This window comes from Cataglyphis hispanica, chromosome 10 (assembly GCF_021464435.1).
Source record: "Cataglyphis hispanica isolate Lineage 1 chromosome 10, ULB_Chis1_1.0, whole genome shotgun sequence".
NCBI classification, from domain to species: domain Eukaryota; kingdom Metazoa; phylum Arthropoda; class Insecta; order Hymenoptera; family Formicidae; genus Cataglyphis; species Cataglyphis hispanica.
In genome coordinates, this window is record NC_065963.1 from 6331198 (window position 1) to 6347589 (window position 16392).

Below are 16392 nucleotides of genomic sequence, written 5' to 3' on the forward strand. Positions count from 1 at the left end.
TTTGAAAAGAATATGGTTGATTATGAATCATGCATACTTTATTTGCAAATCAATTAAATCCCGAGAAATAAGAGAAATTAATTTTATTACATTAATGTATACATATACATAGAAAATTATTGCATTATTTCAGTAATTAGGGTCATTTCTTATTTTTTATTAAGCATTAAGTAAGCATTTATTATTAACAGTATATTAAATTATTAAATTTCTATAAGCCTATCCGCATTAGTGAGGACTTCGCGAGAATGTTGACTGCCAGATGTCACAATGTGTTGAGCTCCGACTAAGCAATCCTTCAATTCAGTGCCTTCTTCAATGGTGCAACCATTACATAATATACAGTTGTGGATAACACATCTGTAAAAAAATGATAAAGATATTATATATTGTCAATAGATATATTTGATGAATATGAGACTCGATCAGAATACTCAATATTGTTTCAAACTTACCTTTGCTTGATAGTTACATGTCCCATTATAACACTTTGGGATACTCTTGTCTTAGATTCCACAACACTGTTAGGCCCAATATAACTGTGCTTAAGCGACGTTTTCTCTTCAATAGTCGAATTATCATCTACATGACATTCCTGCATCTGTGTACTGCGTATAGTCGCCGTGCTAGAGATACTTGGCAGCGGCTGTCCAATATTTTTGCCATTAGCATTCAACCATTCTAATATCTATATAAAATATTGTTAAGTTAACACTGCTCTTTCTTTTATGTACTTGTAATAAATATATTAAAATATAATAATAAATTTAAATATGTTAAACAGTCTTTTTCATTATATAGATTTGTATCTTACTTTAGCATTTGCAAAATGATACATCTGTACAGTGTTTGCTCTGAGACCAAACTTTTCATTTGATATATAACCATAACATCGTATTATGTCTCCATAATATGCTTCTTCCAAATCAGTGCTATGGTCATTGAATGCTGACATTTTTCTTATCAGTTCGTCTAAAGGTTTCTTCATTGCAAATCGGAAGATATCTTCCTTCAAATCTACTTGCACCATAGAAGTATTTCTATCGTCTACAGATTTGGGCTTAGATAACTGTTTGCTAACAATGTATGGCAAAAGCTCACCTTTCAACGTGGTAAAGTTTCTACAAAATGTTTTTAATTAAGAATTTAAAGTTTTTTTTTTAATATTTTAATATTTCTCATTAAGATTTTACTTACTTATTAAATACCAAAAAGTCCAACACCCATTTATTAATAATATATAAATGTGCATCCATCAATTTGGAATGAACAGTGAAGCTAGTATGCTTCCTGAGAAGCCTCTGTGAGATATTAAATGTTTCTTCGAAATCAGATGCAGAAGCCAGGAGAACTATTCGTCCTGTATTATTGTCGATACCAATTAAATCTGTTTCTGGTTTCTGTTTATTTTTTGGGCCTGGTGTTACAAAGTCATCCGGTACTTTTGGGGCAGGCAGCATGAGAGCTGTTATACTTGCATTATGTTTTCTATATAAATTCAAAATTTTCGATATATCAATATTTGCAATTAGATCACAAGATATCACCAAAAAATCAGTATATATCTTTTCATGGATAAGTCTGATAGAATCGGCTGTGCCAAGATCCTCGGCACCTGGAATTCCTACAATTTCCAACTTGATTTTTAAACCTAATTTATCCAATGCCGCCGATACTTCGGATTTTGTTAATTCGGATACCACCACGATCGCTTCTCTGAAACCAGAGCGCTCGAGAATTTGCAGAGGATACCAGATCATAGGAACGTTCGCAATCGGGAGCAAACATTTCGGTTGACCTGCCGTAAGTTCTGTCATACGAGAACCTTTCCCTCCAGCAAGCACAATGGCCTGGAATTCATTGTAATAAACCATTGTTCTTGTCTATGTGTAGAGAAGCTATATAACCTATAATAATCAAAATAAGAAGTATATTATTACAAAATGCTGTTAATTTGCGAATATAACATAATGAAAAAAAATATAATACCTATATCAACAAATGTAAACTAATAATAAACGTATTAGTTTACGTTAAATGCATCTCACATGCGATACTATAGTCAGATTATTTGTTCTAAACTTTTCGAACACGTCAGTTTTCATACAGAAGAACAATGATTAAAATACTGAAACCTAGTGAGAAATTTTCCAATGAAAGGACTGACAAAGAAGAACGCGAATGATTATCATCGAACTTACGCGGCCATGTGTTCGCATCATGTGTCGCACTTAACCTAAAAAAAAGCAACGAATTCTTCTAACCTAAAAACTGACGAGTCTTTGCACTTGCACGAGTAGCATTCTTACAATGAATAGCGAGTCCACGGAGAGCGTGATCACGGTGGGCATCCACGTGATAGTCAAGAAGCAGAGTTTCAGTAAAATATACAAGGTGTCTGAAAATGGTATTCTGATGTTAGGAAAAAATCAGAGGGTAGAGATGCACGAGATCGTCGGCAAACCGTTCTGGAGCTCATTTGAGATGATGCCGAAGCCTGGCAGTAAAAATACGTACTCGTTGAAACTAGTGGAACGAGCGGAGTCGTGGAACGATCTGAAAGGCGAGTTGAGCGGACAGGACAATCGTTTTATTACGGACGATGGTATGTCGCAGAAACTGTCAAAAGAAGAGATTCTGCAGTTGCAGGAGGATGGTAAGAGCGGCAAGGAAATAATCAGCAGTCTCATCGAGAACAGTGTCTCCTTCGCGGCCAAGACTGAATATTCGCAGGAGAAATACATCAAAAAGAAGGAACGCAAGTACTTCAGATTTCTGAGGATTTGTAAGCCCACTATAGTGTTATTACACGAGGTGTATTTCAGACAGAATCACGAGAAAATCGGTGGTCTGAGAATGGACGCTCTGGCACAGATATTGTCCTATAGCGATGTGCAGGCTGATGGCTTGCACATGCTATATGACAGTGGATGTCAGGGCTTACCCGCTGCAGCTATGTTGAATAGAATAGGGGAGAATACCAATGGATACTTGATCAACCTGCATCCTGGCAATATGCCTCAAATTGCGATTGTTCAAGCCATGAATTTTCCACAAGAGTTAAGAGACAGGCATATTGCAGCGAATATATATAGTTTCCTGAGATTACATTATCAAGGTGAATCAAGTGTCTTAGACAATATTTCCACAGCTAAGAAGATTACTGATCATATCAATAAAAAATCACAAGATATTGAGGAAGAAGTAGAAAAATCGAATGGAGAAACCAAGAATGACAAAGTATTTCAAATGGACACTGAAATTTCGGAGCTTGAAATTGATACACAAGAGAATAATACACTTTCTTTTTGCAACACTCAAAAAGATGCTGATACCTTAAAACGGAAACTCGAACCTGAGGAATCTGAAGAAATAATCCCTGTAAAGAAGCCAAAATGGTTTCTGGAGACACAACGCGCCTTAGATTTATTGAATAGTTCGAAGGCTCGTGGTTTAACTATTGTAGCGAAAGAACATCCTTTAAATATCGTAAACGCCCTGTTACCTTTTCTCGGAGCTTCGCGACCATTTGTCATCTTTCACACATATCGAGAGCCCCTGCAAGAAACTTACATGGAACTTAAACAAAAACGCAATGTGATAAATGTGAAACTTTTTACAAATTTTTTACGTTCCTATCAAGTATTACCCGACAGGACACATCCTGATATACTCACAAGTGATACCGGTGGCTATATCTTAACGGGATACTTAGTTCAATAATAGATAAATATAGTTGAATAAATTTTGATATAAAAAATTGGATAGTGTATGCTACATACTTGGTGAAAATGTCAAAAGATAAAATTTATAACATCAATGACAAAAAATTATAATTTTTTATGCAAATATAACTAATTCTATTTTACGCTACATATATTTGCAACATTTATTATTACATTTTCTTATATATTTTATTAACAATTACATTCTCTATCCAGAAAAAATTATTACTTATTTATTGTATAATATTATATTCTTCTTCAAATTAAATACGATTATATAACATATATATTGCTTATAATATGTGTTTCACATATATTTATGTTAATCCCTTTGCAAATACTACGATATATTTATATTGCTCCAATTTTCTTTCTTTTTTTTTCATAATCTATATTTGATATTAAATTTTATTACTTTTGTTACAATGTTTTCAAACAAGGAACTGAAAATATAAATGACAATTAATGAAACATTCTTTCTTTTCTCTATATTATCTCAAAAAAAAAATCGCGTTACCAAATAGAATCATATTTGGCGCCATCGCGCGCCATAATTCGCGGGTCTTGTTCGTTTCATCGGTTGGCTTTCTCTTCGGTTTGGCAAACTTTGGCGAACACTCGGAGTCGGTTGTGAATTGTCGGAAAGGCTCCATTCGGAGGGTCCCCTTTAGCTTTTTTCTTACGTGGAATCGTACACATTCCACGAAGGCTTCCAGTCTTTTTGTCGCGATCGATTAAAATTACGAAAATGCCGGCGAACAGTAACAGTCGCGTTGTATGCAAATTATTCCGCGGACAAAATCCTTTTCCTTAGGTTAGAACAAGATTATTCCGAGACACCTCAGCTGACGCGCGCATCGACGATCTCGAATTGCAGTTTAAATTCGCAAGCTTGCTGATCTTCGATATCTCCGTTATCTTTTCCTCCTTTTTTTCTTTTCGTTGAGAGATAAGAATTTCACGTTCTTACATCATCGTTAACCGTCATTAACCATATTGCGTCAAGTTTCGTGTAGCTGTGCAATATATCGCGATGGCCACCTGGGACGGCTCATTCCCGGAGGATCCGAATTATTGCACATATTCCACTCGAGACACGGAAGACAACTGGACATACTTCAACGAGAACTCGTCGTATCTGCGAAACGTCCCCGCGAGGAGCTACTATCCGGGAACAGGAGGTCAACCAGCTTACGAGCAGAATAGACCCGCCAACGCTTTCTATCAGCATCCGTCAAATATGGTGCCTTTAGAAAATACTTATCAGGGACACATACTGCCAAGCTCATCGTCCGTTGCAAGCGGCTGGCAAACATCAAACAATCCGCGTTCCGTCAACGGCATCGCCTCGGCTTCGCGTAACGCGCCCTTCCGCGACAATCACAAGCCGAGATCCAAGAGTAGCAGAACGATCGATAAGCCTACTTCGTCGGAAGGGGATATCATCCAGTCCAGCATAGTGCAAAACTCAAATTTACACGCTACAGCCAACGAATTCGTGCCAAACAGTGTTAGATTAAATAAGGACAGATTTAATAAAAAGGATGATTACAATAATGCGGCGAGAAATAACTTTGATGTGCAGGATTTCAGGGCGAGATCAATTAACAAGTTTACGTCTTCGACGGATAATAGATACAAGGGTGAGAAACGTTTTAACAACAGAAAGGATATGAATTATAGGCAAAAGAATCCGCAAGACACACAGGTCCCACCAAGATCTAAATACAGAGATACTCAGAATAGTGGGAGAAACTATAATAAATTTCAGAATAGTAAATATTATAATAGAAGACATCAATCGGATGCATCATTTGTAGAACAATATGGTACTGGAAGAGCTTGTATACCAATTGAATTCAATGGTTCATTCACGTTTGATAGTCAGGAAAATAAGGCTTCTGCTAGAGAACTTCAAGAGAATGACTCATCCTCGGATATTGGTCGAAGCAGAGAGGAAACATGCGAGGATAATAATTCGGAGAAAAATGCCTCCTTGAAAGTTCTTGAGACACAACGAAATAATAAATCCAAGCGATTCACGGACCACGCTAACGCGTCTAACTATTATAGATACAATTATAAATACAAACATCATTATAAATATAATTCAGACGATGTACAGTCCGAACCTGGTGGTAGACATAAAACTGCAGCTGCTACAAAATATATACATAAAAGAAACAATAAAGTGACAGCAAATCATAAAGAGAAGAACTTGGAAAATTGGAGAGATAAGACGGAAGATAATGAGGTAGCACGTATACAGGAAAAAAATATTAAAAAAAAACATAAAATAGGTATGATTATACTATAATATTATGCACTATTTCTATTTAAACAAATTAGATTATTATATAAAATAACCATATATAATAAAAGAGATGATTATTTTATTTTATTCTTGTCAGATGATGACGCGAGTCAAAGAGAAAGATTGACGGAACAATTGAACAGGGGAATATTAGAATGTTTAGTGTGTTATGAGCATATCAAACAAAGCGAATACGTTTGGTCTTGCATTAACTGTTATCATGTATTGCACCTAAAATGCATAAAAAAATGGGCGAAATCATCTCAAAGCGGTAAGTAAGAAATAAATATCTTATTATTATGACAAATCATAAAACATGATTATTTATTCAGAGAATGGATGGAAGTGCCCAGCCTGTCGAGACATTAGCTTTCTCGTACCGGAGGATTATTTCTGCTTCTGCGGAAAGAGAAAAATGCCAGAGTGGAATCGCAGAGACGTGGCGCACTCATGTGGCGAGATCTGCGGTCGAAATCTGTCTAAAAACAATTGCACGCATAAATGTACCCTGCTCTGCCATCCCGGTTCTTGTCCGCAATGCGTGGCGATGGTTACAAAGTATTGTGGTTGCGGAAGAATGTCAAAGATGTTACTGTGCAGTGCTCATGAACTGTTACAGTGCGATTCGATATGCGAAAAAAATCTATCGTGCGGCAAGCATACTTGTCAGAGAAAATGTCATCAGGGAGAATGTGGGCCTTGCAATGAAACTGTGCAACAAAGTAATATTTTCGCCCTCTAGCATATATTTAATTTTTAAGCTAAGATAATTATCAATGTTATATTATATTCTAATAGATAGATAACATTAATAATTAATATATAAATGTAATGGTTTTGTTTTTTATTTTATTTAGCTTGTTTTTGTGGTAAAAAAACTCAGGATGTACCTTGCCGAGCAAATGTCACAGATACATATTTCTGTAATAATATCTGTAACAAACCATTGGACTGTGAGAAACATTATTGTCAAAAAGTCTGCCATTCAGAAGCATGCGATCCTTGCTCCTTGACGCCTGAGAGAGTTACAACATGTTGTTGCGGTCAAACGCCATTAATGGAGAAGAGAGAGAGTTGCTTGGATCCTGTGCCCACCTGTGACAAAATCTGTTCTAAGCGTTTGAAATGCGGTCAACCTAGTAAGCATTTCAAAATATTGCATATTTTGTGTCTTATTATTGTATATATACAATAATGTTTTCGCACAGGTAATCCACATATTTGCAAAGCACCATGCCATGTCGATGAATGTCCGGACTGCGACTTGAATACCGATGTCAAGTGCCGATGCGGTAACATGGATCGCGAGATCGCTTGCAAGGATCTGACAAGTAAAGCCGACGACGCACGCTGCGAGAAGCGTTGTAAAAAGAAACGATCTTGCGGCAAGCATAATTGCAATCAGCTGTGTTGCATCGACATCGAGCATATCTGCCCGTTGCCGTGTTCAAAGACGTTAAGTTGTGGTCGGCACAAGTGTCAGGAGAGATGTCACATTGGTGAGTGCGCGTTTTACTTGTAGTTGTATCTTCATGCACGATATTGGATCGCAGAACGGAAAATGAATTTTTTCTTTCATCGACAGGGAGATGTGCGCCTTGTTGGCAGAGCAGCTTCGAAGAACTATACTGCGAGTGCGGTGCTGAGGTGATTTATCCACCGGTACCATGCGGTACAAGAAGGCCCGTTTGCAATCGACCATGTTCTCGCGAGCATCCTTGCGATCATGAAGTGTTGCATAATTGTCACAGCGAGCCCGCGTGTCCGCCTTGCAGCGTCTTGACTCAGAGATGGTGCCATGGTAAACACGAACTTAGAAAGGCTGTGCCATGCCACGTGAAAGAGATCTCGTGCGGTCTACCGTGCAACAAGCCGCTAGCGTGTGGACGACATAAATGCATCACAATGTGTCACGCCGGGCCATGCGAAAGACCTGGACAACAATGCATACAACCTTGCAGCACGTCGAGGGAGCTATGTGGACACATCTGTGCCGCTCCGTGTCACGAAGGCAAGTGTCCAGATACACCTTGCAAAGAAATGGTTAAGGTAAGAGCAATTCTTATATATTATCCTTATATATATCAAGAAACTAGAAAAGCATGCGGAGATAATTGCAAGCACGAAACTATCCGAGAATTTTTGCATCATATAGTTATATCTCTTGTTATATTGCAGGTTACATGTCAGTGTGGACATAGGACTATGAGTCGTGTTTGCGCTGATAATGCGCGAGAATATCAACGGATAGCAAGCAACATACTAGCCAGTAAAATGGCCGACATGCAGCTCGGTCATTCCGTCGATTTAGAAGAAGTATTTGGGCAAGGCGCGAAGAAACAAAATCAGCTAAAAACCCTGGAGTGCAATGATGAGTGTAAAACAATAGAGAGAAATAGGAGACTCGCTCTAGGACTGCAGATCGTCAATCCTGATTTGAGCGGCAAGTTGATGCCCAGATATACTGATTATATGAAACAATGGGCCAAAAAAGATCCACATTTTTGCCAGATGGTCCACGAGAAACTGACAGAATTGGTCCAACTGGCGAAAACATCTAAGCAAAAGTCTCGAAGTTACTCGTTTGACATTATGAATAGGGAAAAGCGCCATTTCGTGCATGAGTCATGTCAACACTTTGGCTGTGAAAGTCAAGCATATGATGAAGAACCGAAAAGAAATGTAGTCGCCACTGCTGTAAAAGATAAGGTGAGAATTCGTTTATTTAAACTCTATGTATCATCTTTATAACAATAAATCGTGTTGCAGTGTTGGCTACCAAGCTATAGTTTATTAGAAATGGTGCAGCGGGAGAAGGGACAAAGAAAAGTTCCAGGACCAGTACTTAACGCTTCTAAGGGAAATAGTTCTACAAAGTAAGATATCTACATTTACAATAATCATATGTGGTGATTGAATTAACAAATTAAAATATAATTATATATTTGATTATTATTATATTTGTAGGACTGTTCTTTCATTACCCATAAAACAGAATCAGAAATCACTACCATCATCATCAACTGCAAAAACAATTGATAAGGAAATAGATTATTTTGACTATCAAGGATGAATCGGTAAATAATAATTAATGTTGTGTTAAAGGAAACAAAACTTTATAATGAACTGTATAATGTGTATCATAAACGAAGGTTATGAACTTATTACAATTGTAATTATACAATGAATACGAACATGATTTTGTAAGTAGAAATGTAAAACACATTATAGTGTTATCTATCATTATCATTTTTTTTTTTTTCTGTTCATACTGAATGTGAGTTTTAATTAAAGCAAATTCATTAAGTTTATTAAAAATTAAGTTTATATAAAAATTTAACAATAACAATTTTTTATGTCTACAAAAGATTTTTATGGATTAATTATTGGCAAAAAGAATATTATTTTATCATATAATTCAGAACATTTGGACGATATATCCTATTAAAACATACAAAAATGCATGCAAAAAAATGTAATAATGTGAAAAGCACAATCAATATACTTCTTTGTTAAAAAAGAGAATAATCTCTGATTTTTTCTTATTATTCTTGAACTATACTCCTTAAGCTTAATCTTTAATATTATAAAAGATCTCGTTATCTTAAATTGATTTCGTGTATTGATATATGTTAAATATAGTTATATATAGAAAAAATTTCGTTTATACATTAAACAAAGTATTCGAGAGTTTTTCCTTTTTATTTCTACAACATAATATTCTCTTTTTTCAATAAATCTTTTACATAGTTGTTGATTATATATTAATATTTCTTAAATATAACAATATGATAATCTTGTCTAAAGTATGATAAAGCAATATAAATTTTTCTATTCTACATTTGACTACTGAGCCACTACAAGACAAATTCCTATTACGCATAGAACATACATGTACAAAGTATCTAAAAATCAATCGACATCTTTTTATTTGGTCAATGTTATATTGCTAAGAATAAAGTCAGTGCTCTATACGTGCTACATGATATACATTGATCATATCTTTTATATTTTTGGGCGTGATATTTCGAGAATGTTTTTCACTCAAGAGGCATTTCTTTATAATTTATTAACAACAGTTGGCAAAATTGATCTTGATTGAGACTGTAGTAGTATATAATATTTATCGTAATTCACAGCTTTATTATATATAAGTAATTATATTTAAATAATACCATATAGTCATTTGTGTTATGAAATTATTAACTTTTCTAAGCAGATGTAAAGTTTTCACACAATAGAGTTTTTATTATGTGAAAACTTTAATAATATATATATTAAAGCTGCGATATACATTACAATCTTTCAGTAAAAATAATGATTATATATTATATTATAATTTCAAAGTCTTATTTGATTAAAATAATAGATATTGTTTGTTATATACATTCAATTGTATATAAATATTTGTCTATGCCTATAGTTTTTTTGTAGAAGAGTTCTTATTAGAATAATAAGATTTTGTATCTCTTGTAAACATTTAAAATAGTTAACACGAGTATTTGGCACATGAAACATCAATGATATATTTTAGATATATTACTCTACTTTTATTATACTATATAAATTTCAAACAGATAATTATTGAGAGACCTTTTTTATGCTCCTGTAAGTATTATTACTAGATTTCTCACTTGTTTCATATTTGGTTTTTTTCATGGTAAGATTATAACGGAATTATATATATATATATATATATATGTCTAAATATTTATACAATATAGTGGTACAATACCATGAATGCAAAAGAAAATAATTTTAATCGAACATTTCTATACAAAATATATTTAAAATTATAAATTAATTAGAAATTATATAAATAAATGCCTTGAATGCACCTACGCACGGTTTTCGGGAATAAAATAATGCCTACAGTCTATCTTAATGGAAAGCAAAATAAAATTACAATAAAAACCTATGATAGCTCTGTTTTTATCGTAAATTCTCTTACAGTCTTTTATCTCACGGAATACAGTATTTATAAGCTTACATAAGCGTAAAATGGCCTCCTATTCTAAACACATAAATATTGTATCACATGTAGGATCACAACAAATGTTACAAATTCCACTTGCAGATAAGTCATCTATGTTATTTAGTCATTGTAGTAATTTTGTTGAACATTCAGTAATAGGGCACTTTGAGAATTTGGGTTCGTACTTTTTACCTCTAAGCATTGGTGCGGTTGTAAACACATAGTAAAAACGCGTTTTCCATGTTCAATTATCGGTAAAAGTTATCGATTAGTTTTTAACTTTTTTGTTTATTTATATATATATATATATATATATATATATATATATATATATATACACACACGCAATCTGTTTCTTTTTTCTCTTTTTCTTTGTTTTGCTGCAAAAATATTCCTCATAGATTATATATGAGTTTAAAAAATGATATATATTTCAACAGCAGAAAAAATATGTATGTATGTATATGTATGTATGATGTATGTGTATATATATATATATATATATATATATATATATATATATATATATATATATATTCATATCTTTCTGAAGAATACAATGAAAGTTATTAAATTAATTCATCAGAAAATATTAATTCAATGTAAAAAATAGATATCTGTTTTCGCGATATACATACTTCAAATGAACACTTTGCATGAGAAGTGGATTTTACAAATATTACTATTGCACCAATTATCAGATGTTGTCTAAATACATGTCTCATGTTTATAAAATATTATATTGATCTATTGCTATGTGTTTAATACATTTTATGAGACTCTGTCTCATCTCATGTATTGATATCAATGCCTGTCTTTGATAGAGATTGCCACCAATTCATGATTATGACTATATATCTGTGTGAAAATAAGAATATCATCAAATCTTATATAATACCATTTCGATTGAAGATATTTCGGTCTTATTATAGAGCGAGTATTAAAGAGAATAACAAATATAAAAATCATAGTCGAGATTTTGAGATATGATATATCGTATACGATATATTTGTGTATGTGCGTGCGCGCGATGTGTATGCAGTGATATACATATATATGTATATATGTATAAAACATATGTACATATGTGTATATACATATAAAATATATGTATAAACGTAAACGTATATGTAAAATTTGATTATTTAAAATAATCAAGGAATATCACATCAGAAAATATATTAATCTTCGTTTGAAGAAATGATATTAAAATCTGATAAAATAAATGAAAAGAATTGTCGTTTGGCATCTTCATTCTTTGAATTACGACTAAATAGACTATTGCTTCATATGTAAGGATTATTTCCCCGCTTTACGCGTGGGGAATAATTAGGATAACCACTCAGATATTGATGTCGCGGACTTACTGATGGCTGTTTAGTTATACTCGCCATGGCGCAGCCCATCACAAGTTCAAATGCTCTTGATATCGTTTGATACAACAGCCATGGCCACGGCTTTGGAAATTGCGTCGGTGCCGGTTCTGCACCATATCGTACAGTTTCAGCGAAGAGTCCTTAATAACAAATTAATTATAGTATAATTAGAATTATTTTTCTTAAACATTATCTTTAAAAGAGATATCAGTAAAACGTTGTGTTATTGTGTGATTCTAATTATATTTAATGACTATATTAAATATATACCATATGGTCCAAAAATACGAAAAGCGTCCATGACACACAGAAGAATCCCTAAAATTGCAGTGGCACGCGTGACATTTAATACTCTTCGCACCTGAGACTTTCTGGCAGCCGCGGTGTCCGCTTCCGGTATATGCAACGGCGTGTCGGATTTTGCTCGGTTCACATATGCAATATGATTCAGTATCGAGTGAAGAGTAAAATCCGTGCCCTGCAAATAACGCGCGTATATTGTTTTGTCGTGAAATTTCAGTCGACTCTAAAAAAACTCTAAAAGAATGTTGAAGAACGCATATTATTTTTATAGATTTAATGCGATAATAAGTCGTACCATAACTCTTGCTTCGTTAGGCGTTTCGGGAAGCAAATTAGTCTCCGCTGTGATATTCTCCGGATCTTCAATGCTTTTGTCATTCCATGATAGATTCTTTTTGCGCGCTTTCGTCTCTTCATCCTTGCTCTTCAAGTTATTCTTCATCAGCGCCGCTTTCTCACTGCAATCAGGTTGATCCGAATCTGATTCGGATTTCTCCTGCGTCTCCATCTTTACAGGTACTATACTCTGAAAATGTGTGGGACTTCTGTCCAGAGTTTTGATGCTAATATCGCTACTTCGACGATTTATAATTAACGGCTTAATATGAACGAATTCGGAGTTACGTCGGTAACAACTCTCGGAATTTCTACGCGAATCAGGTCGAGACGATGCAAAGCTACCAATATCGGAATTGCGTCTTGAACCTGAAATATTGTCAAACAATATGTAGATAAAAGAAAGTATCTATATAACTGATTAAAATCTTAATGTCTAAATTAAATGATAAATTTTGTACTTTACGTGATATTTACCTACAGGGCTGAGATCCAAAACTTTAGGCAATCTAACATGTTCAGTTTCAGGCGGTAACATTCTTCTAGGTGTCCGGTTACCGAAATCGCTGTTCCTCCTGAGCTTAGTCGCGAACTGCGAGCCGCGATTTTTCTCATGGGTGAAATCGGAACAACGTCTCAGTTCCCTGGTGCTGCCCGACGGCGTGATATTCTCCGAATATCGTCGCGATACGTTTTCGGGCGAGCGGCTTCTCTCGAGTGGTTCGTCTACTCGCATCCTCGGCAAATATCTGGGGCTACCTTCCGTCATGCGTCTGGGGCTACCTTCTGTGATCGGAGAAGTATCGTCCTCGTTTACGAATCTGACGCTACACTCTGAATTTCTGCGGGATGATCTGTTGGATGTGTCGCTGCCTCGTCGGCTGGCCATTGAGCTTCTGCGACTCGGACTAGACACAGTTATAATCGGCAAATTAGCGGTCGACGGGGTGGGAGTGGGTGGTCTCACATAAACCTCCGGCACTGCCGATTTCTGTTCTTGCGATGGAGATTGTACGGTGCACGTGGGTACAATCGTAACACGATTCGTTTCCTTTCGCACTGATTCCTCTATTTTATATACTTTGGTCGTGATCCGTGATTCTGAAATCAAAAATCTCATTGTCAGTCAGAACTACTCACATCGGTAAGAGAAATGATAAAGAGAAATGATACTACCTTCTTCCGCGGTTGCCTCTTCCGCGCTTTTATTCGCGTTCGTGGGTTCACTTTCCTCCGGGCTCTTCATCTTGGGGCCAAGTAAGGTGGGTACTAGCGCGGCAGCGACTGAAGTTGCTAAATTGCTATACGGTGCCAATATCGCGAGCTGCATGATACCTAAATCATACGAATAAGAGTGATTCAGTTTGGAAACAATATGAAAACGAATGCGGAATATGAAAGCATCAGATATTTAAAAAAAAGAAAAAAATATATTAAAATTGAAATATACATGAAAAAAGTCGAACCTTTTTGATGTGCATTGATATTATCCCGTGTTAACATACTGCTTGGCATGGTACGAAGTAGATGATCGACTTTGTAAGCTGCGTGCAGGAACGCGAGATATAGAAAGATGCTCCATACGAGAAATGCCGCTTGAACCACGTATTTCGCCATGTAGCAATTATGGGAGGACAGAGTGATGTCGCTGGCGATGATGAAGAAGAAATGCGCCGTTATGATGAGACTGAGGCAGGATTCTTTCTGTATCTTCTCCGGACCGAATTTTAGCTGTTACAAGTTATCCACATGAGAATTTTGTAATAGCAATATACATTCTACATTAACTAAACTTTTGTCATATAAATACCTTCGTCAGTTGAAGGAATGCCAATTGTATCAGGCAGAAGGCAGACGTGATGCACGGATATCCAATGTCCCATATGATCGATCCGATGACCTTTGGCATCGTCTCCTTCAGATTGTATGGATCTATGAACAGGCAAGCGGCTCGCGACGCTCCAAGTAAACATAGGAATATATTAATCGTGGACATGAACGGTCGGCTTGATATGAGAGATCTAAAAAGAGACAATCTTAAAATAACTGTAATCTTTTATTAATATATCGACAATACGCATATACGGACGTACCTTAAATTTAGAATAGAGAAGAGTGTATAAAACCCAAGTACGAAGAAGAGGCATGCAAAACCGTACGAATGCAATAGGAACATCCATTTCAAGTCTTGTTGTACCGAACCCCACGACGGAGCAGTGACCAGTGATTTGTCTAGAATTGCAGAATTCGACGAGGTTGACACACAGTTTTGTCCGGCGATAGGCGTGGGGACCGTTACGTTTACACCTAATTGACAGAATAACACTCGAGTGAGAAACGCGTGTCTATATATATATATATATATATATATATATATATATATATATATATATATATATATAATATATATGATAATAAATATTGATATTTACATAACTATATAAAACATAACAAAATACGATTTATCTCTTTAATTGTCATTTTTCTATATGTTGTAATTAATCATTTAAATATTCGCAATACAGCTTTCTAAGCTTCAGTTTCAACGAGACATGACATATTACGCGAGAAATTTTGCGCGCTATACGATCGACGAAAGTCCGATCGCGCGTTTCATAAATATAAAAATGGCACTCGTTATCGTTCTATACACACACACAACAACAACAACAACAACAACACACACACACACACACACACACACACACACGCACGCATGCACACACATATATATATATATATATATATGTAATAAACTCTGTATATTAAAAATTAAGATACAATGGGGATAAAAAAACTCACGAGTCCAATTAGCCAGTCTATCCATAATCCCTCGATATGTCCACAGCACATCACTGAATCTTATATAGCGTCAGTTAATCTGTCTTATGATAGACAATGTTTAATATGTTGCCGTCTTTAATGTAGCACACGACGTTCCGCGGGATGACGTTGGTAAAATGTGGGTAGCAGCAACAGGCTTTACCTATAGAATGGCTTGATTCACGCACCCCTTCTCACTGAATACAGCTACTGTCTCCCTTCAGTTAGGATTATTGATCTTAGTTGAAGAGAGGGTTGGAAGGGAGGCACATACATGCCCACATAAAGCACCTGGTTTGCTGGTCAGTTGTGTTTATCTTTAGAGTTTAAATGGAGCAGCGTTAAATTTATCGGTCTATGTTATGTTATGATTCACACCGGCCTTGTTATTTTTGTAAAAGGAAACTTCTGTCTTAGTTTTATCGACGTTTCCTAAGAATTATAAATTCCAATTGCGGTATAAAAGAATACTCTGGGGAATACATACAAAGGGGATAAAAATAGTTTGATAATATATTACATATTGAACTTTTTTATTAT

At 35.2% G+C, this 16392-nt stretch overlaps 4 protein-coding genes across 9 annotated transcripts; 2 read left to right on the plus strand and 2 right to left on the minus strand.

The window, feature by feature from the left end:
• Positions 1-68: 68 nt before the first annotated feature.
• On the minus strand, positions 69-4391 carry LOC126852205 (translation initiation factor eIF-2B subunit gamma). 4 transcript variants are annotated; one of them, XM_050596747.1, is made up of 5 exons: positions 4243-4391; positions 1198-1907; positions 815-1121; positions 456-688; positions 69-360 (listed from the first exon to the last, which is right to left on the minus strand). In XM_050596747.1, exons 2-5 carry the CDS (start codon positions 1872-1874, stop codon positions 204-206), a joined length of 1374 nt encoding a protein of 457 aa, XP_050452704.1. In that variant the 5' UTR covers positions 1875-1907; positions 4243-4391; the 3' UTR covers positions 69-203. The 4 variants fall into 4 exon arrangements, with proteins under 4 accessions (XP_050452704.1, XP_050452706.1, XP_050452703.1 ...); XM_050596749.1 differs by lacking the exon at positions 4243-4391 and adding an exon at positions 2310-2458; XM_050596746.1 differs by lacking the exon at positions 4243-4391 and adding an exon at positions 2265-2402.
• LOC126852204 (tRNA (adenine(58)-N(1))-methyltransferase non-catalytic subunit TRM6) lies at positions 2311-4163 on the plus strand. Its single transcript, XM_050596744.1, has one exon. It carries the CDS (start codon positions 2311-2313, stop codon positions 3721-3723), a length of 1413 nt encoding a protein of 470 aa, XP_050452701.1. The 3' UTR covers positions 3724-4163.
• Positions 4392-4745: 354 nt separating the features above from the next.
• Positions 4746-9478, plus strand: LOC126852191 (protein shuttle craft). The gene is made up of 9 exons (XM_050596698.1): positions 4746-6025; positions 6137-6310; positions 6372-6761; positions 6897-7178; positions 7248-7538; positions 7625-8088; positions 8218-8748; positions 8809-8915; positions 9007-9478. Exons 1-9 carry the CDS (start codon positions 4759-4761, stop codon positions 9110-9112), a joined length of 3612 nt encoding a protein of 1203 aa, XP_050452655.1. The 5' UTR covers positions 4746-4758; the 3' UTR covers positions 9113-9478.
• Positions 9479-11562: 2084 nt separating this feature from the next.
• LOC126852192 (uncharacterized) lies at positions 11563-16261 on the minus strand. Of its 3 annotated transcripts, none has more exons than XM_050596700.1 (9): positions 15832-16261; positions 15123-15261; positions 14840-15050; positions 14496-14760; positions 14206-14364; positions 13507-14130; positions 12989-13398; positions 12661-12868; positions 11563-12530 (listed from the first exon to the last, which is right to left on the minus strand). In XM_050596700.1, the coding sequence occupies exons 1-9, from the start codon at positions 15854-15856 to the stop codon at positions 12301-12303; spliced, it is 2271 nt and encodes a 756-aa protein (XP_050452657.1). In that variant the 5' UTR covers positions 15857-16261; the 3' UTR covers positions 11563-12300. The 3 variants fall into 3 exon arrangements, with proteins under 3 accessions (XP_050452657.1, XP_050452656.1, XP_050452658.1); XM_050596699.1 differs by having other exon boundaries at positions 15123-15336; positions 15832-16260; XM_050596701.1 differs by lacking the exon at positions 15832-16261 and adding an exon at positions 15462-15480 and having other exon boundaries at positions 15123-15336.
• Between the last annotated feature and the right edge of the window lie 131 nt (positions 16262-16392).